We start from the raw sequence: 27013 nt of genomic DNA, 5'->3' as shown, positions 1-27013 counted from the left end.
AAAGCTGAGCTACAGAAAAATCTAAGAAAACTCACAAGGAATTGAGGTTCATGAAGTAAGTATCTTCATGGTGTTTTTTTAAATAATTTTGTTTTGTTAATCCTCAACTAAGGATATTTTTCCATTGATTTGTCTTTTCTTTTCTTTTTTTTTTAGAGAAAGTAGAAGGGACAGGGATAGACAGGGAGACACATCGATGTGAGAGAGACACATCAATTGGTTGCCTCCAGCACGTACCCCAATCAAGCCTGCAACCCTTGACCAGAATCAAACCCAGGACTCTTCAGTCCAGGGGCTGCACTCTATACACTGAGCCAAACCAGCCATGGCTTCATTGATTTTTTTAAGGTAGTAGAAAGGTACAATGCACTATATTGAGAAAATTTTACTGTAACAGTCAAAATTTGAAAAAGTCTTAAACTTTAATGCTATTAATATATTGATTTTTAGTAATGTCCAATAGAAGATGCTATATATCCCAGTTATATCCTAAAGATGCCGAAGTCTGTCTTCTGGATTGGTGCGTTGAGGGCTGCACTGATACTGAGACCCAGGACCAGTCTGGTGTCCGCTGGATCAATAATCCCATCATCCCACAGCCTGATAAAAGAGCAAAATATGAGTTATTAGGAATCCACCACTAAACTACCATTTATACATGCCCTGCCCAGAAATGCTGAGGAGGTTCTTCTTCAGGTAATAAGATATGGATCTACTGACAACTTCTGTGTACTATAATCTCACAACTGAAACCATGTTCGAGAGAGGGGAAAGGGAGAAAGAAAAATGACATGACTTTTATCCCAGGCTCCCACAGAATGTCAAATCAAATTTAGGGACTTAGGAACAGCTTCCTACAAGAAGTCACAAAATAATCCCTAGTTTAAAATATTTTTACTTATTCCAGGAAAAACTTTCCTGTCCCTCTTCTGCCCACACAAATGTACAAATCAAGGTGACGTAGTCCTGTTATTAATATGAAGAATCATATAAACCCAGATAATAGTCTCAAACCAAAGTCTCTACTAGAAAAGGTTTATCCTCCAAAACTTCCTCATCTCTTAAGAAACTATGAAAATTACTGAATAGAATTTAATACATTTTATTAAAATAATACCTTCCTATGTAGTTCTTTTATTTTTTGCTACAACAGGAAAAAACAATAGCTTTAAATTGCTTTTAGAAGAAACTTTTAAGTAGAAATTTTAGTTTGCTTTTCACTGACAATTTCAAATTTACAGAGAAAAATGAATGAAAATATTGCTTTTTTTAAAGGTCATTGGTAGGTGCCACTTTTGCTTTCTTTAAACAAACTGCGTTCTGTACCTGGAGATAGCATCAATTATTAAACTATACTTACACTGACAGACCATGATTCAAATCTCTGCTCATAAAACATTCATAATAGGAAGTCTGCAGTATGAGCTGTCAAGAAGAAAAGGCCACTCGTGTAATCTGTAACTGGGTCAACTGATTACACTCCCGTCTGAAGCCGACAGCAGAGTAACACAAGCATGATGATGCCGGGGGAGGGAGGAGACTGCTTCATGAGGGTCATTAAAAAGACTGTGAAGAGGCCTTAATCAAATGTCTGAAAAGTTTGATCATAAAAACAACTGAGCAGAATAAAACCGATATGCTGCTTATGTAACATGTAAGGATTAAGAAAAACATAGGAGGCTAGAGTAGCAAATGATGACAGCTCTCTCTGAAGACAGATTGAGCCATGTGAAAGCCTGACAGACGGCAGAATTTTACTGTGAAGAGACTTATTAAACTGAAGGAAGGTGCTATATACTGGCTTAAAAATCCTTTCATCTTTGAAAGGAAGTTGCTGTCTCCATCCACCAAGTGTTCCAACAGAAGGGTTAAGCATTTACAAAGTAAGAAATCTTACTGTCTTTCATTATTCATTTCCAAAGATAAGTCTATCTGGGCTATTTGCTCTCCTGCTTGAATATAATCCATTAAAAATAATAATAATGTAAGTATGAAAATAATAAAAGATTGAGTCTTTCTCAATAGATGGCTTAGCCATCACACAAAATATGCTATTTTTCAAAGTTTAATATTTCAACTGTTTTTGTGAATTTCAGTCAAAATGTTATGTTTAAAAGAATGTGCTTACAATATGTATTTTCTTTTAAACCTTTTATATGGTCTTATATTTCCTCTTTGCTTCTACTGGCTACTATAAAAAGAACATGTTTATTTCTCAAAGATATTTTGTTCTTAATTCAATGAATCAATGAACTACCCCAACAAAACATACCTGTAAAATTAGTCATTAGAGTAGATGTTACCAAGAAGAGAAACAGATTTTTTTTTTTTAAATATATTTTATTGATTTTTTACAGAGAGGAAGGGAGAGAGATAGAGAGCCAGAAACATCGATGGGAGAGAAACATTGATCAGCCGCCTCCTGCACACCTCCCACTGGGGATGTGCCCGCAACCCAGGTACATGCCCTTGACCAGAATCGAACCCGGGACCCCTCAGTCCGCAGGCCGACGCTCTATCCACTGAGCCAAACCGGTTTTGGCGAGAAACAGATTTTTTTAAATCCCAAATGGCATTACAGTGATGCTCTGGGAAACAAAGATGCTTAGTCTTTGTGGGCCCAGCACTAGAAGCAGTGCCTGCCACAAAGATGCGTTCACATGATTGAAATGGATTCTAACTTCTCTCCCTCCTCGCCAGTAAATGGTATAAATCACAGCATAATTAATTTTAAAAGACAAAAATAGTTATTTTTCTTTTTTCCCATCTGCCCAAGGGGTGAAAATGAACCCGTGAAGCTTATTCTTCAGAATGCAAAACATTAAAGTTGTCCAAAAAAAAAGAGATCTGAAAGTGCATGCCAGCAAGTCTCCAGCAGGGACAGGCGGGATAATTTATTACCTTATTAAGTAGCATAAGAAACAAGCAGAGCCAAGAGCTGCATAGGTATATGAGGTAATTACTCGGTGTTGACACATGAACCCTGTCTGTGACTAGTCACCTTCTGAATTCACAAGCACACTTGTTCACAAGTGCCAAAGAGTGGCCAATCCATGCTTAAAACGGGGTAAAAACAAAATAATCCTAGAGAGGTGATGACAGGAATCCACGGATCTTAGCAATAACTGTAATAGAGCTAATTCCTGAAAGTTACCTAGCCAGGATTACAACTCTTTTAACTTCCTTGCCCCAGCATGGCCCACCTCTGGCTGCAGTGCCCCTCCAGTCCCCAGACACCTCAAAGACAAAAGGGATAAAGGAAGAGGGTTGAAGGGTGATGAAGCCACAGCCTGGCCTGGGAGAAGGGGCTGTGCTTCAGCAGCAGGCATTCCTATTATGGAGACAACAGTACAAAACTGGGTCCCCAACATTTTTTTTGTTTCTCACAGAGGCTGGACCATCCTGACTGCCCAGATCTCTGTGAAGCTGTTGTCCTGATGGCCAACATGCACCCAGTAAGGAATTAGTAATTCTCAGGATCCCACCTTGCACTGGAATAGTAAGGATTTCCTTCCTCTTCAAACCTCTTAATGATGGGCTCTTTTAAAGCAGCTTCCTCAGCGCTGGAGAACTGAAAGAAAAGGGCAAGGAGTAAGTCCACTGGAGTGGAATACAGATCCACCCAGAGCGCCTCGAGAAAAAGGGGCAAGAGATGTCATGGATGCTACAACCAACATCTACCTGCACAGTGAGGTATAGATTACAAGTGATGCTTTCACATACACAATCTCATGACTATCAAACTAGTGCATATTACATCTCCCTTATCAGAGACAAGAGCCGGGGCTGTGTGATGTAAGGTCAAAACCAAGGGCACCCCGTATTCCAGCACAGTACAACGGTGATGTGAATATACCAAAAGGACTACATTACAGTTAGCAGCTTCTGTTTAAGAAGGTGGAGAAGTAGGGGGGTTCTTTTAAAATAGCCAAAATTTTAAACATTTTAAGGCTTAATGGGATAAAATATCAACCACAACTTGAATAACCTCTACAGTTTCCCAGATAGCTGAGAGATATTCTTCCTTAATTAAAAATTTAATGGCTTGCCCATCAGTATTGTCTAAAACAAGTGATAATTAATTCAGATGTAAAAATATTTATGCAAATTAACTTTGAAGCCCTGAAAAGTATTTTCAACTTTTAAAAATTCCACACAAAAATAAATGACTTATTTCAAATAAATCCAACCTTTTTAAACATATTTTCATAGTTTAATATCATTTGTAGGTAAAGAATTCAAAGAGAGAACCACTAAAATTATGTACTTTCATATATTAAAACAGATGAATTAATATATCTGTATATCAAATTAATTAAAGAACAACTATTTAATAAGAGATCGCCATGCTGGGCTGGAGTTTGGGACATATCTTCAAAATATCAGGTAGAATTTCATACTTCCCTCACCACTATTACCCTTACACACACACACAGCTTTCCTTTTGCTTAGACACTGGACAATACTAAAGTGAATCTGAAACCTCAGTGTTGGTCTTCAGAGTTCCTTGAGGATATGGGATATCATCAGAGAGGCAGGAACCACCCTGCGGCTTTTTATTATCCCATTCCACCAACGAGACAGTTGACCAGACAGATGCTTCCTAAATGATAGGACTAAGAGCCTTCAGAGACAGGGCCTCCTTCGCATTATCCCTGCTATGAAAACAGTGCACCTAGCCATTTCAGGAACGTGAATTCATTTCTAAGGCGTGGTGCTTACACAAAATAGTTTAAGGCTATAATTTCAGAAGCCTCTCCAACAGAGAAATGAACAAAGAAATTCATTTTAACAGCAGCCACTTGCATCCAGTGCCCTTTCCATTTTACTTCACTTACACTTTCCCAGTATAATACTGTTAATCAATTCTCATTATATGCCTGAGCCCTCCCACTCAAGGAATCCTTCACAACAAGCTAAAAGTGAAATAGAAAAAACAAAACGTTGCTGCTTTAGGTTATAAAATAAAAGACGTAAACCAGATTTATTTAAAGCTCGACTAACGGCGAATGAGTGAGAACCAAACATCTTTGTGCCGCAGGCACGCGCAGGCAGCTTCCTGGAGTGCTTTCCTGGGATTCTGAGACTCTGTACATGACCACAGAAAGGTACCTCAAATGAAATGGTGCAAAGAAGAGAGAGAATGTAAGTCTAAATTTCTCAACAACTTCCAGGTCAGTGTCTTCTAAACAGCCAGGACCTTCATGTTGGACCCCTGACCCCTGAACACAGAGGGATTCTGGTTGCGCTGCTCCAGGCAGCAGAGTGTTCCCTGGTGAGAGCCACACTCAGAGACAGAAGACAGGAGAAATGGCACTTACTTACCTGTTTCCCTTCCCTTGCTCTCTGGTCCTTCGCTATTGTTGCCAACACGTTGGCTGCCTGCTCTCCTCCCATCACTGAGACACGAGCATTTGGCCAAATGTAAAGAAATCTTGGGCTATGACGGGGAGAAAAGAATGATCAAATTAATTGACTGTACAACACAGAAAGTGTCAGAGGCCCATGTGTACCTTTAAACTAGTGGTTCTTCATTCTAGCTGCATTAAAATCATCTGGGAATTTTAAAAATACTAATGCCTTGCCCTAACCGGTTTGGCTCAGTGAATAATGTCGGCCTGCGGACTCAAAGGTCCCAGGTTCGATTCCAGTCAGGGTCATGTACCTTGGTTGCAGGCACATACCCAGTGGGGAGTGTGCAGGAGGCAGCTGATTGATGTTTCTCTCTCATCGATGTTTCTAACTCTCTCCCTCTCCCTTCCTCTCTGTAAAAAATCAATAAAATATAGTTAAAAAAAAAAAATACTAATGCCTGGAATCCACCATACACTAATCTCCAGAGGTGGGGCCTGAGAATAGTTAGAATTTTTATGTTCTCTAGGTGATTCTGATGTCTGTTTTGATACACTGTATTTTTACATTTCATGAAAATATCCTAGATAATAAAAGGGCAATATGCAAATTGACCCCCATGGCAGCACGACCGCAATGACCAGTTGCTATGATGTGCACTGACCTCCAGGGGGCAGACACTCAATGCAGGAGCTGCTCCCTGGTGGTCAGTGTGCTTCCACAGGGGGAATGCCACTCAGCCAGAAGCCGGCTCATGGCTGGCCGTGCAGCAGCAGTGGCAGGAACCTCTCCCACCTCCGTAGCAGTGCTAAGAATGCCTGACTAACAACTTAGGCCCACTCCCCATGGGTGGGATGGGGACGGGCCTAAGCCGTTAGTCAGACATCCCCCGAGGACTCCTGGGTTGCCAGAGGGATGTCTGACTGCTAGCTTAGGCCCAATCGTGATCAGGCCTATGCCATCAGTAGGACATCCCCTGAGGAGGTCCCGGACTGCAAGAGGGCACAGGCCGGGCTGAGGGATCCCCCTGAGTGCACAAATTTTTGTGCACCAGGCCTCTAGTATTGGGTATAAAAGTTTTCAAAATATCCTCTTGTTATCATGGTCATGTCCTATTTTTCAGTCTAGATACTGATTACTTGTGCTGTCTCACTTTAAGTTTTACCAGGGAATTAGCAAGTTTGTTAACCATTCAAACAAAGCAACTTGGGCTTTCCTGATTCTTCTCTCTTATGTTTGTTCTTTATTATGACCTGCTTTCTATTTTTCTTGTGTTCAAAATACTGTTCTTTTTGAACTTTTTGAGCTAGCTACTTGGCTCATGGATTTTTCAGCCTTACTTCTTTTCCATGATATACATTTATGTCTACATACCTTTTTCAAAGCAAGGCTTTGGCTACATCACACTAGTTATGACATGCAGAATTTTCATTACCAGCCATTTCAAAATATTTCCTGGTTCCCATTGTGGATTTCTTTCCAAAAGTACCTTCAGCATTAAGTTTCATTTTGCCCCTCCAGATGATACAAATTATGGTATTAATTACTTGAGATTTGTGAATGCTATTCTATATTTCAAATAAACCCAATCATTTATAATTATATGTGAAGTATGATTCTCTCAGAGAAAATCATGGCAATCACCTACCTGAATGCTCTGCCACACATCCCATAGTTTCCAGCCCCGTAGGATCCCCCAATGATGACAGTTATCTTAGGCACTTTGGCACAGGCTACAGCAGTCACCATCTTGGCACCATCCTTGGCTATTCCTTCAGCTTCATAGTCTTTACCAACCATAAATCCTGAGAGAAAGAACAGAAAGAATGCCTCTGGGTGACGGGATTAATGCACAGAAGTTAATATCAACAAGGCATTAGAAGGACATATTGTCAAATTATATTTTACTTCAGGCCTCACCCTAACAAAATACTTACATGTGAAATGTGCTCCCAAAAAAGTTTGCTTTAAAAGCTAAAATAAAATGTTCCCTAATCACTTTTTACATTTTCTTAAAATGGTTCATCTGGATGTACACAGATATCTCCAAACAAGGTAAGCATGCAATTTATCTTTAAGAAATTATCTCAAAACAGTAGCCTGGTGATGAGAGAATGTGAAATGGCAAGCTAAGGAAAAGATACTGTGGCAAGGCGAACTATGAGGGCTGCAGTGTGCACTGACCTGGTTTAAAAATAGAGAGTGTTCCTTCTGCAGTGCTGCTTAAACTTTGATGAAACAAACATTAATGTTTCACAGAGATGCTAAGTGTACCTGTCAGTGACTCAACAGCAAGGTAAAAGAACTTTTCATTATAATTATGGGCTCCTTCTACTTCTTCAAGCTCCCATCTCTGTTGAAATTGGCCTGCAGCTGCCCTGGGCCTGCAGGCTGTGGGTTCCTTCCTCTTCACCTAATAAACACCAAGTCAGGCTTCACGTGTCCCTCTCCCCACCTGCAGACTCACAGCTGACTTGATTGTCACTGTTCTTGCTTTGCAAATCTCCAGCATCAAATCATCCAACTCAGTTCAACCAGTTTTGTGGAACACCCGTACTTGCTATGGAAAAGGTAGTGACAGGACATCCCTCGTCTCACCAGGCACCAGCTGCTTCTTCCAGCAACCCCTCTGAGCTGCGCCCTCAGAACAGCTCAGAACTCCTTTATCTACCTTAACGTGACTCCTGTCATGTTCCCACAATATCTACTTCAATATCTACCTCTCTTTAAGCTCTCACCACCCCCCACACCCAACTGCCCCTCTAGTTCCTATAGATGATTTTGCCTTAAAAAAAAAAAATAGAAGCCATCTCACTTGGCTTTCTCCATTCTTCTTCCCATCCTAAAAAACAACATAATCATACTCCAATTCTTCCTTTATTCTCACCTCTGTGGAAGGAATCAAAGTTACTCACAGATTGTCCATGAGTCCTCTTTTCTATTCAGGGTATTCTTATCTATTCCCACAGCTTTAAATACCATCGCCATATTCTGATGCTACCTACATTTTCACCCTCAGCTAACATATCCCTTCTGTGCTCAAGATTTGTCAACTGTCTACTATATGTCTCCAAACGAATGCCACACAGGTCCCTCAAATGCAATGTGGCAAAACCAAACTCAACCTCTGCTCTCTGTGAGTCATGAATCACTATAAAAACAAGGCCCTGCCCTGGTGAAGCTACTTTCTCTCCGCCCATTTTATGAGGTTTGCCACATACGGCCCTCAGGCTTCCATCTGAATGTGACTCCTCTCAAAACTCATCTAGTCAAGTACCTTAAAGTTAAGATGAAGATGCTTTAGCACCAGTAATATTTAAAGCCCTCCTGTTAAGAGCCAAACTTCTTCTCATGAAGGTTTGCCTGTTCCCAACAACTAAGAGGCTCTCCTCCCTTTAAACCTGGGGTAACCATAGTTGACTTAGAAGACTGGGGGAAATAAGTTTTTAGCTAACCTACATTTCTGAATATCTCCTATATGTCAGATACAAAAAAGTATATATGGGAGAATCATGGAATTCTAGGAAAAGAACTCTAGAGCCATAAGAGACCTTAAAAATCATTTCATCCACCACGCTAAGATCATCTAGGGAAAATGAAATCCAGAGAGTTCACATTGATCACACCACTCTTTGGAATAAAAATTCAAATCCCTGGGACATAATGTACAGCACAGGAAATACAGTCAATAATATTGCAATAACTATGTACGGTTATTAGAGTTATTGTGGTGGTCACTTCTTAAGATATACTGGACAGTGCAGCTCTAGATTAAGTGCAACCAAATTGAATACGCGATTTTCTTACCAGTAATGTTTTGCAGGAACAGCAGAGGGATTTTCCTTTGGCAGCATAACTGGACGAAGTGAGCCCCCTAGAAGCAAATAAGATGAAAATCTTTCCAAAGGAGGGTTAACAAATCTATAATCACCATGCATCTACAAATGCCACACCTGGGTCAGAGAAAAGAAAGAATACCCTCTGCCTGGCTTGTCTGACTTTATGGTAACAGTAACAATAATGCTACAGTGCAGACTCATTATCAATGGGACATGTGACTGTGGTTTATACTGCACTTGTTTTGTAGTCACCTGTGTGATCATAGGCACACACTGTAGGACAACTGCTGTGTCAGGGATGAAGTCAATCACTAACATTCCGAACAGCAAGTGACACTTAACTAACAGGAAAAAAAAGGATTGCTTATCAATAAGAATTTCTGAGCCTCATTTTAAAAAGATAGAATAGCCTGACCAGTGTGGCTCAGTGGTTGAGCATCAGCCTATGAACTAGGAGGTCATGGTTTGATGACCAAGTTGTGGGTAGTATCCCCAGTACAGAGACTGCAGAGGCAGCCGATCAATGATTCTCTCTCATCACTGATGTTTCTCTCTCTCTCTCTCTCTCTCTCTCTCTCTCTCTCTCTCTCTCTCTCTCTCTCTTTCTCCTTCTCCCTCTCCCTCTCCCTCTCCCTTCCTCTCTGAAATTAATTTTTTTTAAATAAAAAAGACTAAAATTCTTTGGGGAAATCTATGATGATATTTACATTTTGATGATCATCTGAAATGTTTTCATGCACCAAGATTATAGAAAAAGACATCTTTCTTACCAATATACCCCAAATAAATGGGATTTTAGATGAGTGTTAGAGACCTTCTAACTCTGAATTTAGGAAATTGTTTAATGACAAAAATATAACTACCTTCTAAAGATTATGTGAGTAAGGACACTTTATAAACCATTTTCTCTCCATTCACAGATCCCTTTAACTCTGCTGGAAATGCCTTGGCAAGTACAAAATCTCAAAGCAACTGTTCAACCTCCAATACAAGAATGAGACCTTTGGGGCTTACTTCTTTAACAAAATGTCAGATTGAGGCCAAATGTAACTCCTCTCATGTTTATTTCTGTCAAGCCACCAACTAAAACTAGGTAGAGTGTGCTGGCCTCAGCCTGACATTTTCTTTATGGAAATTAATGCTTTATATATTCATTAAAAGTCATCAGTTCAGCCCTAACCGGTTTGGCTCAGTGGATAGAGTAGTGATGGCGAACCTATGACACGCGTGTCAGAGGTGACACGCGAACTCATTTTTTTGGTTGATTTTTCTTTGTTAAATGGCATTTAAATAAATAAAATAAATATCAAAAATATACATCTGTTTTACTATGGTTGCAAATATCAAAAAATGTCTATATGTGACACGGCACCAGAGTTAAGTTAGGGCTTTTCAAAATGCTGACACGCTGAGCTCAAAAGGTTCGCCATTACTGGGATAGAGCATCGGCCTGCTGACTGAAGGGTCCCAGGTTCAATTCCGGTCAAGGGCATGTACCTTGGTTGCGGGCACATCCCCAGTAGGGGGCATGCAGGAGGCAGCTAATCGATGTTTCTCATCAATGTTTCTCTCTCATTGATGTTCCTAACTCTCTATCCCTTTCCCTTCCTCTCTGAAAAATCAATAAAATATATATATTTTTAAATACAGTAAGTCCTCTTTCTTCTCTGATAATGCTCCTAGGGCAATGGAAACTAAAGAGAAAATAAACAAGTGGGACTACATCAAAATAAAAAGCTTTTGCACAGCAAAGGAAACCATCAACAAAACAACAAGAAGACCCACTACATGGGAGAACATATTTGCCAATGATACCACTGATAAGGGTTTAATTTCCAACATTTACAGGGATCTCATGAAACTTAACAAAAGGAAGATAAACAATCCAATAAAAAAATGGGCAACGGACCTAGATAGACACTTTTCGAAAGAGGACATACAGAAGGCCGAAAGACATATGAAAACCTGCTCAAAGTCACTAATTATATGAGAGATGCAAATCAAAACGACAATGCGTTATCATCTCACACCTGTCAGAATGGCTATCATCAACAAATCAACAAACAACAAGTGTTGGAGAGGATGTGGAGAAAAAGGAACCCTTCTGCACTGCTGGTGGGAATGCAGACTGGTGCAGCCACTGTGGAGAACAGTATGGAGCTACCTCAGAAGACTAAAAATGGAACTCCCATTTGACCCAGTGATCCCACTACAAGGAATATATCCCAAGAAACCAGAAACGCCAATCAGAAAGGATATATGCACCCCTATGTTCATAGCAGCACAATTCACCATAGCTAAGATTTGGAAACAGCCTAAGTGCCCATCAGCAGATGAGTGGATTAGAAAACTGTGGTACATATACACAATGGAATACTACGCTGCGGTAAAAAAAAGGGAACTCTTGCCTTTTGCAACAGCATGGATGGAACTAGAGAGCATTATGCTAAGTGAAATAAGCCAGTCAGAGAAAGATAAATACCACATGATCTCACTCATTTGTGGATTATAGAGAACAACATAGACTGATGAAAAGGGACAGACCCAAAGACTGAGAAACAGCGATCAGGCTATCAATCCCCAGAAGGAAAGTAGGGGAGGGCGGGGGTAAGGGGAAGAGATCAACCGAAGGACTTGTATACATGTATATAAGCCAAACCAATGGACATGGACAACAGGGGGATGGGAGCATGAGTGTGTGTGGACGGGGGGGAGGTTGGGAGTTAATGGGGGGGATGAGGACACATTTGTAATACCTTAACTAATAATAATAATAATAAAAGACTCAAAAAAAAATACAGTAAGTCCTCACTTAACAGTGGCATAGGTTCTGCAACTTGAAGTGGAATGACACATAACAAGACCAATTTTACTATAGGCTAATTGATATAAACAAGAGATTGGTTCCCATGGCATCTCATCAATATTATAATGAAATTACGGTTTTTTAGGACCTACTGTATGTGGCCATATCAATTTTAGTTTTAAAGGGGGGATAGAAGTATATGGATTGTTCTGAGGGAAGGGTAATTTTAGCTCAAGAGAAGCTCCTGCCCCTCCCTTTAAGTACCTAGAACGTGAACTGGGACCTTGACCCAACTATATGGTGAGGCAAATTTCTATTTACTAAACATCTGCTCTTCTTCTCATCCTGCAATAACCCTTTGAAGGCCACAAGGTGAGTTATTGCATTCCTAGCTCAGGATGTCTCATATACCTAGATCCCCCTTTCTATCTCTGAACGTCTCCTGCATGTGTGATCTCTGACTCTCTCGTGTATATGGGGTTCCCATACATACAAATGTATTAAATTCAGTTATTTTCTCTTGCTAAAAAAAGGGGAGATAGAAAAAACTAAGGAATCATAATAAAATGTTACTCAATATTATTTCTGGTATGAGTGCAGGTGATTTTTATTTTCCTTATTTTTACTTTCCTGTTTTTGTCTTATAATTACAGTGGGGGGAATAATAATGAATAATAGAATATAGAAATTGACTTTACTGGTAAAACATTCCATCAAACACAAATTCTTCCTCAATTAGGATCTGAAAGAGCATAACTGCCTGTTACCTGTATCAATATGAGACCATTAACCTTGCTATTTCCTCTAGCATTCAAAGTAAGAAAGCTAGGCCAGACATTTTTTTCTTAAAAAAACATTTTATCAAATAAGTACATTAATTACATTTACTCAAGTTTAGACAAATCACAGACAATGATTTATGAAATTGAATACTAAGCCCAAAGACATTCATGAGTTTCCTCCTTTAAAACCAGAGCTTCAGTAACAAGACCCACCACCTTCCCATCTCCAAAGAGTGAAAATATTATCAAGTTAAACTGATGAGGGGATAGAACAGAATAAACAGGTCATGTCTCAGAACCACCTGGAAAGTAGCTTTGAATTCCTCACTTGCATTAAGCACCAGAGAGTAAAACACTTTCAAGACAAGTATTCCTACATTCTTAGAATATATATACGTCATCCACAGCTATAATTCAAGTTTCTTATAAGAATTTAACTAAAAAAATGTTTTAACTTTTTAATAGTGCTAAGATAGTTCATCATGTTCATGTAAACCTCCACAAAAACTGCTTCAAACCCTAGCACACACAGTGTTCTGGTTAAATATTTTACAGCTTTTATGTAATAAATGTTCATGAATTGCTTGATCTTGAATGTTCATTATGTTTAAAACAGAAAATCTTCAAAAAGGCACGAGCATACAATGGAGTCAAGACAGTCTCTTCAATAAATGATGTTAGGAAAATTGGACAGATAGATGCAAAAAAATGAAACTAGACCACCAACTTACACCATACACAAAAATAAACTCAAAATGGATAAAGGACTTAAAACATAAGATGGGAAACCACAAAAATATTAGAGGAATCCACAGGCAGCAAAATATCAGACATATGTCATAGCAATATCTTTATCGATACAGCTCATAGGGCAATGGAAACTAAGGAGGAAATAAACAAATGGGACTACATCAAAATAAAAAGTTTCAGCCATCTTGGACCCTGTGGAGGCCTGCTGGAAACAGGACTTCTATAAGGACAAATACGTCTGGAAGGCTGTGGCCCAAGGCCATTTTGCTGGCTATAAGCGGGGTCTCCAGAACCAGAGGGAGCGCATGGCTCTTCGTAAAATTGGTGTTTATGCTCAAGATGAAACAGAATTCTATCTAGGCAAGAGATGTGCTTATGTGTACAAAGCAAAGAACAACACAGTGACTCCCGGTGGCAAACCAAACAAAACCAGAGTAATCTGGGGAAAGGTAACTTGTGCTCATGGAAACAGTGGAATGGTTCGTGCTAAATTCCGAAGCAACCTTCCTGCTAAGGCTATTGGACAAAGAATTCGTGTAATGCTGTACCCCTCAAGGATTTAAACTTACTGAAAATAAATAAAATAAATAAAATTTTTTCCTGCGAATAAATAATAAATAAATAAAAAGCTTCTGCACAGCAAAAAAAAAAAAAAATCAACAAAACAACAAGAAAGCCTACCACACGGGAGAACATATTTGCCAATGTTACATTTGATAAGGGTTTAATCTCCAAAATTTATAGGGAACTCATACAACTTAACAAAAGGAAGATAAACAATCCAATCAAAAAATGGGCAAAGGACCTAGACCAGGGGTGGGCAAACTTTTTGACTCGAGGGCCACAATGGGTTCTTAAACTGGACTGGAGGGCCGGAACAAAAGCATGGATGGAGTGTTTGTGTGAACTAATATAAATTCAAAGTAAACATCATTACATAAAAGGGTACGGTCTTTTTTTTTTTTTTTTTTTTAGTTTTATTCATTTCAAACGGGCCGGATCCGGCCCGCGGGCCGTAGTTTGCCCACGGCTGACCTAGACACTTTTCGAAAGAGGACATACAGAAGACCAAGAGACATATGAAAACATGCTCAAAGTCACTAATCATTCAAGAGATGCAAATCAAAACAACAATGAGATACCATCTCACACCTGTCAGAATGGTTATCATCAACAAATCAACAAATGACAAGTGCTGGTGAGGATGTGGAGAAAAAGGAACCCTCGTGCACTGCTGGTGGGAATGCAGACTGGTGCAGTCACTGTGGAAGACAGCATGGAGTTTCCTCAAAAAATTAAAAATGGAACTCCCATTTGACCCAGTAATCCCACAAAAATATTTCTAGGAATATATCCCACGAAATCAGAAACACTAAAAAGAGAGAATATATACACCTCTATGTTCATAGCAGTACAATTTACAATAGCTAAGATTTGAAAACAGCCTAAGTGCCCATCAGCAGATGAGTGCATTAGAAAACTATGGGTCCTAGCTGGTTTGGCTCAGTGGATAGAGCATCGGCCTGCAGACTGAAGGGTCCCCAGTTCGATTCCAGCCAAGGGCACATGCCTGGGTTGCGGGGTCAATCCCCGGTAGGGGGTGTGCAGGAGGCAGCCAATCAATGATTCTCTCTCATCATTGATGTTTCTATCTCTCTCTCCCTCTCTTTTCCTCTCTGAAATCAATAAAGAAATATGTTTAAAAAAAAGAAAGAAAGAAAACTGTAGTACATCTATACAATGGAATATTACACTGCTATAAAAAAGAAGGAACTCTTACCATTTGCAACAGCATGGATGGACCTGAAGAGCATTATGCTAAGCGAAATAAGCCAAGCAGAGAAAGATAAATATCACATGATCTCACTCATTTGTGGAATCTATACTAATAAAAGGGTAATATGCTAATTAGACCAGGAGACCAGATATCTTCCTACTGTCCAACTTCCTTCTGGACAAAGCCATGGTGGTGGGGGCCAAGGCAGAGGCAGTTAGGGCAATCAGGCTGGCAGGGGAGGGCAGTTGGGGGCCGTGAGGCCAGCAGGGGAGCAGTTAGGCAGCAATCAAGCCGATAGGCAGGCAAGTGGTTAGGAGCCAGCAGTCCCAGATTGCAAGAGGGATGTCCAATCCTGGGCCTAAACCGGCAGTTGGACATCCCCCGAGGGGTCCCAGATTGGAGAGGGTGCAGGCCAGGCTGAGGGACCCCCCTCTCCCCCATGCACAAATTTCATGCACCAGGCCTCTAGTATAATGAATAACATAAAATGATTAACTAAAATATATCCAGAGACATAGAAGCATCAAACAGATCATCAAACCTCAGAGAGGGGGTGGGAGGGTAAGAGATAACCTAAGGACTTATATGTGTGCATATAAGCGTAATCAATAGACACAGACAGTAGGGGGGGAGGGCAAGTGCTGGGGGGGTGGGAGCAGACTGGGAGAGGTCAACGGGGGGAAAAAGGAGATATGTAATACTTTCAACAATAAAGAATTTAAATTAAAATAAATAAGTAAAACAGAAAATCTTGAAACATGTTTAACAGTACTTGCCTTTTTTGCAGATTCAGAAAAGAGGACTCCATTATTTCCAATGATGCCAATTGGGTATCCAAATATTCTAGCAAATCCTCAAGAGAAAATGGAAATAAAGAGTTATGTACTTCAGAGGGCTTTTAATTCACAACAAACAGGCATATTTAACATCCTTTAATTTTAAATCAAAGTTTAAAGTGTACAGATTTTGCCTCTGGTATACACCAGGTAATGTTACATTTTATTTCTAAGGTCCTGGAATCTGGATTTTTTCTTTCTTGAAAGGGGTGTGTCACATGTAAAGGGGTGTGCCACCTGTCTGACTGCTTGGTTTGGTTAGATTGTAACATGTTATATCTGAGTGCTCGCTGTGTACCAGACTTGAAGGATATTCTGAAATAGAATAATCAAAGACACAGAGTCCTTTACAGGTCAATGTTCAAAACTGTGGGCCAGTGTCAGGTAACTAGCTTGCCTGAAAATGCCTGTGGAAATGACAGGCCCTTGAAATAAAGGGGAACCCTAGCAGGTTTGGCTCAGTGGAGAGTGTACCGGCCTGAGGACTGAAGGGTCCTGGGTTCGATTTCAGTCAAGGGCACATGTCTGGTTGCAGGATCAATCCCCAGTGAGGGGCGTGCAAGAGGTGAGAATCTATCAATGATTCTCTCTCATCATTAATGTTTCTATCTCTCTCCCTCTCCCTTCCTCTCTGGAGTTGATGGAAATATTTTTTTTTTTAAAAAAAGGGAAGGAAGGAAGAAAGGGAGGGAGGGAGGAAGAAAGGGAGGGAGGAAGGGAGGGAGGGAGGGAGGGAGGAGATACACTCAGCAAAGGCAAATTTAAACAAAAACAGGAACACTGTCAAGCCTGGTGATAACCAAGTTTAAAGTAAGAAATCTAGATAAGCTTAGAAGAAAAGTGCATCACTCCACTTTCATTTTCTCTGTTTGCATCTTTTTCTTTCTCCTTTCCATAAGTGTCGTTATATTTCTTAAAGGAGAAGAAACGAAGGGAAACGTGATTTTGTGAGGTACACACTTTATAGATGATTTCAGGAAGTTAATTATTTTGTGAACCTGAAGACCTTGACTAGAGAGACCTTCCAAGAGTAACTCTCAACAAGCCTACTTATGACTATATATAGATGTCAAATACCTGGAACCCAAGAGTCAACAGCTGTGCTGGTTGCAGTGGGTCAAAGGCAGCACGCTTCCAAAGTTTCTAGAACCTGGCTCTGTCTTCAAACTCAAGGTGGACAGGTTGCCATTAAGACACCCTGTTTGTGATGCCTGACACAAAGCAGGTGCTCAAAAAATTAATGGATAAGACTGTTATGCAGTTTATTGATAAGCAGGACACTAAATTTTTAAAATTTTATTTGTTCTTTACTCTGACCTTTCATTTATTTATTTTTATTTATGTTTATTTAATGTGATAAAAATGAAACACTGATCAATAGTCACCTAGATTTCTCTTGGTCTTTCAGGCCTCAAATCCTAGCCACACTCTCACTGGCATTGCAGAGAGGGGTGAACTTCCCAAACAGCCTAGCAATCCACTTTGAGTCCTGCCCCACCCACAAAAAGGCTGGGAACTTCGCTCATCTCTGGGCAGCAAGGTGGTACCCCTGAAGATAGCCTGCCCTCTTCACTATTTAGACTTTTAACCCATCCTAGCCCTGCCTGGGATCTCCAGTAACAGGACTAGTGAGTGCAGCTCCTACCCCACTATAATAGGGACACCCATGAAGGAAGCACCTTCACCAGCTTCCTATAGGCCAAACAGGAAAGTAAAATATCCAAGGAACTACTAGGGCCAGCAAATGGCAAGGGCAGAGGCAGGAAGAAACCCTTAAGAGCTGCCTGGGACACCTGATCCTTAGAAAAATCTGTTCTTCGCCTTCTCACTCCCTCCCCCCGAAATGGCCCTCACCTTCTCATGTTCCCTCTTATTCTCCCTCTCACCTCTCATGCTCCCCGACTCTTCTTCTTCTCACTTCCCTCCCCTTCCCCCAACTTTACTTGAAGTCCAGTACAGTCAAGAAGAGATAGAGGAAACTGGATATATCCTTAGTATTGTAGGGGACAAAGGTGCCACCAGCTTTTTAGCAAGTACAGGTCAAATACATAAAAAGAGATGATAAGACAGCCATCCATCTTAAGAAAGACGCAGAAACAGTTTGAACTTATTTTAAACTGCACCACAATGAGGGTTACATCCTGAACTATTAAGTGGTAAATCCTGTCTATATATCAAACAAAAGCTCTTAAACACCTAAATACAAAAACATAAATTCCACTCCCAGTGTGAACCATTCTCTTGCTCATAAATCAGACCAAGAGAAAGTGTGGTGACTTACCCTTAAGCTTCAATGTATATTTGCAAGTTGGATTTTTTACAGCTGGTTGTTTATTCTACTTGGAAATGTTGTCTTCAGACTAACTGCTACATTTTTCAGCTTTTATCAGACCAAAAAAAGTGCCCACATTTGTTCTGCCATTTGTCCAAGATAACTATGGGTCTAGCATCTATGTTTCAAATACTTTTCTCCAAAGGCCTACAAACTTAACACTTCAGGTGAATGAATTAACTTCTATAAATATCCTTGTTTTGTTTTTTCAGATTTGGTATTCTGGCCTATATTCTGGATCTAGTATTTGCATAAGCCAACATAAGAGGCCGTGAGGTTTAATTCAGTCTGCATCCTCCCAGGAAGTTTTAAACATTATATACAATTTCCCCATTGAATTAGAGACTAAATAATACAAAAGACTGTGCTGAGCCCCGCCAGTGTGGCTCAGTTGGTTAAGCATTCTCTCATGCACCATAAGTTGTTCGGGCACATGGCCAGATTGCAGGCTCAACCCCCAGTGGGGAGTGTGTAGGAGGTGGTTGATCGATGTTTCTCTCTCTCATTGATGTTTCTATCTTTCTCTCCCTCTCCCTTCCTCTATCTTAAAAAAAAAAAAAAAAAAAAAAATCAATAAAAACATATTTTTAAAAATACGGTGCAGAAATATTCAAAATAGTTATCCAGAGAAACAAAAAGAACTACAAATATTTCTGCTAATTTGACAATAAGAAAATTTTTTAACATTTTATCTTTATTGTTGAAAGTATTACAGATGCCCCCTTTCTTTCCCCATTGACCCCTTCTAGCCTGCACCCACCTCCCATTCCAAGCCTTCACCACACTATTGTCTGTGTCCATGGGTTATGCATATATGCATATGTTATTTGGTTAATCTCTTCCCAACCACCTACCCATCCCCACTTTCCCTCTAAGATTCAACAGTCTGTTCTATGTTTCTATGATCTGGATCTATTTTGTTCATCAGTTTGTTTTGTTCTAAACTTTTTATACAGCTAATGCTGCTAAGTCACAGATAAAGACCTAGACCACAGCATCTAGACATCGTCATTTAAAACCTGGATCCATGAAGCCATTCAGCTTCAGTTGATCTTTATAAAGCAGCCCCCTTTAGATACTGACTCACACATCTGTACTGCTCTAAATAACAAAGCTCATGTCAAGTGCATCAAAGCCTTGAGACAAGACAGCATTTATTTTCAAGCAACAGAAAATGTTCACATTCAATTCTTCATCTTTATACCTGTAACTAATGTGTCTCCATATAAGGCCTTGAACTCATTGAATCTGCTTCCATCCACGATTCTAGCAATGACCTAAGAGGAAAAATAACAATGTCCCTGAAAATTATATTACAAAGAAATTGTTACATTGAAGTTATTTATAAGGAAAACAAATTCATAGTGAAGTTGTCACTTTCACAAAATTTCACCCTACATAGAAAATCTTTTCACGAGAATTTCACTTTTCATACAAAGTCATTCTGGGCTCTGATTTTACACTTCACTACAGAAGCATTAGCACTGTGTTGACACCAGAGAAGCAGAGAGGCTCCATGAGCTGGTTGCCAGACTCAAAGCTTCAGTGGCTGTTCAAATGTACTGGCCTAGGGTCAGGGATTCAATCAGAAAGCAAGGTAGAGAGCTTAGTCAGAAGACCTCCAACTTGAGGTATCACAGATGATTTGCATGTCCTGGAGCAAAGTCACTTAACCTCTCTGAGTCTCGGTTCTCACTTCTGCAAAGATGGGACAGAGTTGTGAGGATGTGATGACGTAGTAGCAAAATAACCTAAGAAAATAATGCTGAGATGAAAAACCAGCTCTGGCTCCCAGCTCTACCACTGAGAAATTAAGAGTCACAGCCTGGCTAGCTAAAATCCTCTAAGCCTCAATTTCCTCATCTGTTTTTTAAAAAATGATAAGACTTAAAAAGTGCTAACCACAGCACACTTCCTGGCTGTCATTAAAAGGTAGCTATTATTATTAATCCTTTGAAGGGGTTCAGAAGAACAGATGCTACTTTGACATGTGGATTATTTTGAGCTGGAGGCAACTGAGACCCTACCGGGTCATGAGAAATTTTTACATCTCCCTTAAAGAATTAAAATTAGGGGCCTCGTCCATACTCAGAGTTATCACTGACCTATCCATAAGGCAGGGGGAAATTCTAACTGTTGAACATCTGTTCTTCTTAATGTCCTGAGAATGACCCTCCTCCCTTCAGCACTTTCCCTCATCTTTAGCTCAGAATGCCCTATATATCTCATTTTAACTTTCTGTCCCTGAACCTCTCATGTATGTGGAGTCTTTCTCATGAATGTGAGGGTTCCATCATACATGCGTAATTAAATTTGCTGTTCTCTTAATCTAATCTGCCTTGTGTAGACTTCATTGTTAGACCAGCCGAAAGAACCCTGATGGGTAGAGGAAAGTTTCTTCCTCCCCTACACCTTCAATAAAGGTTTATTGATTCTGAATCTGATAATAAAGGATCACCCCACATACATATATAATTAACCTAAAAGGAGTAGAAACCACTAAATAGTTCATCCTCAAAGTTCCTCATTATACATCAGGACTATTTCAAGGAGTTCCAAACATGAAGCATATTCCAAATTCCTTCAAAAACTATTTTACATGATATACATCATTTTTCTACTAGTTCAAACTTCCTTTCTCCTACTTACTACATCAATGTAGGCCTTCTTTTTGTAAGATGCAAAAACTGAAAATGAGTGAATGTTTCCCAATATCTTTCTTTCCAAAAAGAAAAGCTTACTTTGAATTATTTTTTAGTTATTTTCCTAAAAGGTCTGACTATATAATGAAAACATGTTATCTGTTGTAAGTGGTATGTTCCTCCAGAATTGTATCTTTTATTTTTTTTAATTGATTTCAGAGAGGAATGGAGAGGGAGAGAGAGAGAGAAACATCAATGATGAGAGAGAATCACTGATCGGCTGCCTCCTGCATGCCCCCCACTGGGGATTGAGCCCGCAACCCGGGCATGTGTCCTTGACCGGAATCAAACCCAGGACCCTTTAGTCCACAGGCTGACACTCTATCCACTGAGCCAAACCTGCGAGGGCCAAAATTGTACCTTTTAAAAACAATCAACACATAATAACTACTATTCTTCAACACGAAGATAAAGTGACTCAAAGGGCACAACAGCCCTGACTGCTTTGGCTCAGTGGATAGAGCGTCAGCCTGTGGACTGAAAGGTCCCAGGTTCGATTCCGGTCAAGGGCATGTACCTTGGTTGCGGGCACATCTCCAGTGGGGAGTGTGCAGGAAGCAGCTGAATCAATGTTTCTAACTCTCTATCCCTCTCCTTCTCCCTTCCTCTCTGTAAAAAATCAATAAAATATATTTTTTTTTTTTTAAAAAAGGGGCACAACAGCCTAGGGTCACTTAGTGTGAAACTACCTTCTATTTGCTTTACAATGACCACACAGCCACATAAAATATAGTACTCATCTTCACAATGACTCAAACTTTAGAAAGCAAACATATCATATAGTACAACTACTCTTGTATCTAGGAGTGGAAATCAATGCTGAGTACCCATCCCAGTACCACTGACTAAGGAGACAAGGACCAGAAGCTGAGTTTTCTGATTCCTAACCCAGTGCTGTCCCACAGCTCCATTCACTAGGAAGACTACTTTACCAGAACAGAAAAGATAATAAATTATCCTCACAATGATGAACATGAGTTAGCAACAGGTGGAAGTCCAGGACACTATTTAAGAAGGCAAGAGTCTATCTTCATAAAATAACCTCCATTAAAATGAAATGGAACTGCCATGAAAGCATGGATTTGCATCTGTGCAGCTCATTTCTGTGCTCCTGGTACCTGAAACAGCACCTTCATAGAACAAGTATTCAAAAAATACTGATGAATACATGAAAAAAAGGTGGTTTTCCTTAAAAGAATGAATTCTCAACCATCTAGAAAACTTGGCTATCTGGAGCAACACATTTTTTCAAGCACCTCAGACGGTAAGTACCATTTTTTCTGTGCCTATAATTGACTGAAAAGTCAAACTAAAATCCCAATTCTAAAAGTTACAGTTGATTAAGTCATCTTGCTAAAGAGGAGCTCCAAAGAAATCCAGAATTTAATAATAGAGCATTTCCTAAATAAACAATTACATACATCCATAAGTGGGGTAATACATTCATTAATTCATTCAAATAAATATTTACTGCGTGCTTACCATGTTGTACATTATATAAGGAGTTAGGATCAGGCCATGGAAAATGTTTCATAAAGAACCTTTAAATAATTGTAAAATGTTTATAATTCAAACTGGAAAAAGTAGAGTTAAATATATATATATATATATATGTATATACGTATGTATGTATGTGTGTGTATATATATATATATGTATATGTATATACTATCACAACTCCATAAAAATGTATACATATACATTAAGTCAAAACACCAAAATATTAGCTGCTTTCTCTGGATGGTAGAATTATAAGCAATTTTAAGTTTTTCTATATTTTCTGTTCTTTCCACAATTAATACATTAATAGTTTTATAGCCAAGGGGGAAAGTAACAAAATATTAAGACAGAGAATCTGGTATTAAAATAATTTTCTAGTGCCCAGCGGTATAGCTCAGAGGTTGAGTGTTGACCTATGAACCAGGAGCTCGCAGTTCTATTCCCGGTTGGGGCACATGCCCGGGTTGTAGGCTCCATCCCCATGGGGGGCATACGGGAGACAATCAATCAATGATTCTCTCTCATCATTAATGTTTCTATCCTTTCCTCTCTGAAATCAATAAAAACATATTTTTAAAAAATAATAATTTCCTAGCATAGAAAGTATTCTACCAGATATGGGTACTGAACAAAATAAAAGACTACATGCTATATGCAAACTCTAAAAATTGTTACTCTAGACTATACAAGACTATATCAATAATCTGTAATCATAGCAACAATGTGTAATCTTCACCTGTAATCAAAGTCTAATCTTTGCTAATGTAATATTGATATAAAAGGGTATGTTTTTTCTTTCAACAACATTTCATCCAATTCCTGAAACAAAAATACGGAAAGGAAATAGCTGAAAATGAAGTTGCCCTACATCATTCCTAATGTCCACATTATGAAGTACTGTTTATGAATAAACCAAGGTCCGTCATTGTGCAATGAAAACTTTCCAATAATTAACGGGGTTTCCCCCTCTCTCTTTTGGTATTTACTGTGTACCAGTGAATCCTACACTATGGAAAGATCTTTCCCTCACGTATCTGTCACTCCTTACTGAGATCTAAACCAGCCCCTATGCATTAAAATTATAAACAGACTCTGGCTTTGACAATGTATACACATATGAGCAGACAGACAGCAAGGTTTATGGCTCACAGTTCCACTTTACATACCTCTCGGACATCAAAGTTCCTCTTAAGGTTAGCGCCCACTATTCCGTACAATTCATCTGCAGGAAATAAAGGATCTTCAGAAGGCTCAATGGTAACCTGAAGAAAATAGAAAAATCCTATTAACCATTTTTAAGACATCATTTCAAGATGACATAAGCCAAAATGCTTTTCAGAAAAATAAAAGCTATAAGAACACATCCAACTCACATCCAACTTTTTCTGATAATTGAGACTTCTCACAATCTTCCTAGTTAAGTGAAGGGCGTGATTATCATCCAAAGCGTAGTAGTCAGTGACTCCGGACTTTCTACAGAGTAAAGTACACTAAAATAATCAGATTAGAGAAAAAGAAAAAATGAAATATCTTAAGCCCAAACACCTTCTCTCATCTACGGATGGCATCATTTTTACTTCCAAACCACTTTAATAAATGATATTTAATGTGATCTTCATAATATCCCTGGCAAACATTGTAATGTCCCTGGTATCATCCTTGTTTTACAAATAGGAAAAACAGGTATGCATAGAACCTTGCATAGAATCACCAGTAGCTGCATAAGAATCCACGCCTCTATTTCTGTCTTGACCTCTTTCAACTAGATCATGGGGCCTTGCTGATAAGGACTTCTATTTAATGGTCAGCCCACATACCTCAAATAAAATTCTACACGATAAGCCCTAACTGGTTTGGCTCAGTGAATAGAACATCAGCCTGTGGACTGAAGGGTCCCAGGTTCGATTCCGGTCAAGGGCATGTACCTTGGTTGTGGGCACATCCCCAGTGGGGAGTGTGCAGGAGGCAGCTGATAGATGTTTCTCTCTCATCGATGTTTCTAAATGTTTCTAACTCTCTATCCCACTCCCTTCCTCTCTGTAAAAAATCAATAAAGTATATTTTTTGAAAAAATTCTACATGATAAATTCAACCATAGATGGCACACTTTAGTGATGCTGTTGGTAACAACAAAAAGTGTTTGTACCTAACTGAGCTCCTAATGAAGATGCCAACTATGGCCTCTCGCTTCTGAAAGACTGCTGAGCTCCCTCCCTCCAAAGTTACACCTAAAAGCAAGCTGTCAGAGGGTAACTAACGAATGCAAAGGTTTAAGACACTGTCCCTCGGATCATGGGTTAAAATGAGTATTGCTAAAATGGTTCTGTCTTAAGGGCCATGGAAGTTCCTGTTCAATTTCAGGTTCAGTGTCAATGAAATATGGGCTTGCTCTGGTTCTGTTCTGATTAGATGGCTTCTTATTGCAGATGTAAAGTACTATGACTTTCTAATAAAGTATAAACAAAATGGTAAAGTCAGGCAAACTATGTACCTGAAACAAACAGAATTTTGGTTCATTTTATAAATAAGGACTAAGCTGCTGCAATCTAAATTTTGATATCTTGTCTAGGGAAAATGCCAAACCCTTGGGATACATTTCCTAGAACTGGGCTCTCACAGTGGTTTTGTGTCACCTTCCACCTCTGGATTGGTTGTCCCTGAATAAAAGCAGAGACTGTACTTGCTTCTCGTTACAGACTTCCAGTGCCTTTGCAATGGTAGACCCTTTCTAACTTAATACAATAATTTACAACTGATGATATCTTTTATTAGTAAATGCTTCATGTATAATACCAGCTACAAGTGCTGACTTCTGGCTATACTGTAGTAATTCAGAAAGCAAACAGAAGCAGGAGGAACTGCTTCCAAATCAGTAAATATTTAAAATAAAATGCTTTCTTTTAAAAGCTGCCTAGTATGTACCAAAACAGCAGGAAAGAGAAACCTTTGAGGAGGCATTACATTACATAAGTCTTTGTGTCAAATTAATTCTTCCGGATGACTAAACAGAAGTATAAATATGTATTTTTAAAGACAGTGAGAACCTTTGTAAATACACATTTATCACTCTTTGATTAGACAGAGAGAACCCAAAGCAATCTGTGACTAGTAAATTTTATGACATTGTTCCCCAAGAAAGCCATCACCATCTAATCATTGTCCTATGATTTTAAACAGGTTAAGAATAATAGCCGATAGTAATAGGGTGCTTAGTATGCACCAGATCCTGTGCTATGAGGTAAGAACTATCATTTCCTTCGTTTTACGCATGAGGAAATGAGGCTCCAGAAGGTTACGTGGTTTGTCTAGTCACAATGGTAATAAGTGAGGTAAATGAAGGATGAATTCTAGAACCTACACCCTAAATTGATATACTGCCTACAGTTTTCATGGGCACTGGATTACAATTTTTAAAGTCAAAAACATTTTGTTAATATTCCATAAATATATCTTCTTCGCCTTCCCCAGATTAAGCACAAACAGTAACAGCTCACATTGTCCTATACCCACTCACCCTTTTCTACCTGCGTCCTCTTTCACCGCAGGTTGAAAATCCACTCACTGTCTCCCTGTAACAGTCAGTAAATGGCCAGATAAGGCAGTCACCCTGATTCTCCGCTCACACAGTTGTGCTCACCTAAATGAACAAGTGTTCTGTTCAAACTCGGACAAACCCTCAAGCTCTCCCTCTGAGCTTTTCTATGCCTTCCTCAACTCGTCATTTCTCCTTTGGCCTCTAGTTGTAAAACTGGAAGCATGCTAGCATATTTTGTAACTGTTTTTTAATTCATTTCTTTCTCTTAGCTGCCTAATTAAATTATAAATCTGAGGTTGGGACTAGGGCTAAAATTCCTCTGTATTACCCATAACACTTAGTATAATCAATCTATTCAAAATAAGTGCTCAATGAGAAAGGAATGAAAACCTGGGGCAAAGATAGGCCCCTAAATCAACCCTTTAATTGGCATGGCAGTGTTCTTTGATAGAAAAGCAGAATTATTATACCCATCTACCTCCCTGGGTTTGTTTGTGGTTGTGAATCTGATGATTACAGGCTTGCCATTCAGGTCTGGGTTCTTTAGGGTATGATCCTCCTCTACATCTATATTCACCTGGAGGTGAGTTCATCCTATGGTTTTAGAGTCCATCTCTATGCTGAGGACTCCCATGAAAGATCTCCAGCACTGGTCTGGGCTCTGGACTCTTACAGCTACCTGCCTCCTCAGCATCTTTACTTGGCTGTCTCAAGCATCTCTAACTTATCAGATCCAAAAGGAATGCTTGATCCTCCTGCCCCATCCTCAAATCTGCTCTTTCCCCTGCCTTCCCAATCTCAG

At 39.5% G+C, this 27013-nt stretch overlaps 1 protein-coding gene and 1 pseudogene across 2 annotated transcripts in view; one reads left to right on the top strand and one right to left on the bottom strand.

Annotated features, from left to right (window-relative positions):
• Positions 1 to 403: 403 nt before the first annotated feature.
• MCCC2 (methylcrotonoyl-CoA carboxylase 2) overlaps positions 404 to 27013 on the bottom strand; it is a 59783-nt gene continuing 33173 nt past the window's right edge. For both annotated transcript variants that reach the window (XM_036309368.1, XM_036309369.1), the window contains 9 exons: positions 24050 to 24149; positions 23843 to 23938; positions 19679 to 19751; positions 16083 to 16159; positions 9160 to 9226; positions 7001 to 7157; positions 5326 to 5440; positions 3486 to 3571; positions 404 to 600 (listed from right to left, as the gene is read on the bottom strand). In XM_036309368.1, the coding sequence (XP_036165261.1) occupies positions 483 to 600; positions 3486 to 3571; positions 5326 to 5440; positions 7001 to 7157; positions 9160 to 9226; positions 16083 to 16159; positions 19679 to 19751; positions 23843 to 23938; positions 24050 to 24149 (889 nt within the window). In that variant the 3' untranslated portion in view covers positions 404 to 482. The remainder of the gene's footprint in view (positions 601 to 3485; positions 3572 to 5325; positions 5441 to 7000; positions 7158 to 9159; positions 9227 to 16082; positions 16160 to 19678; positions 19752 to 23842; positions 23939 to 24049; positions 24150 to 27013) is intronic.
• Positions 13067 to 14092, top strand: LOC118655893 (annotated as a pseudogene).

Source organism: Myotis myotis, unplaced genomic scaffold, assembly GCF_014108235.1.
Source record: "Myotis myotis isolate mMyoMyo1 unplaced genomic scaffold, mMyoMyo1.p scaffold_m19_p_5, whole genome shotgun sequence".
Lineage (NCBI taxonomy): Eukaryota > Metazoa > Chordata > Mammalia > Chiroptera > Vespertilionidae > Myotis > Myotis myotis.
Note: the sequence above shows the minus strand (reverse complement) of the source record. Positions and strands in the feature narration are given on the sequence as shown.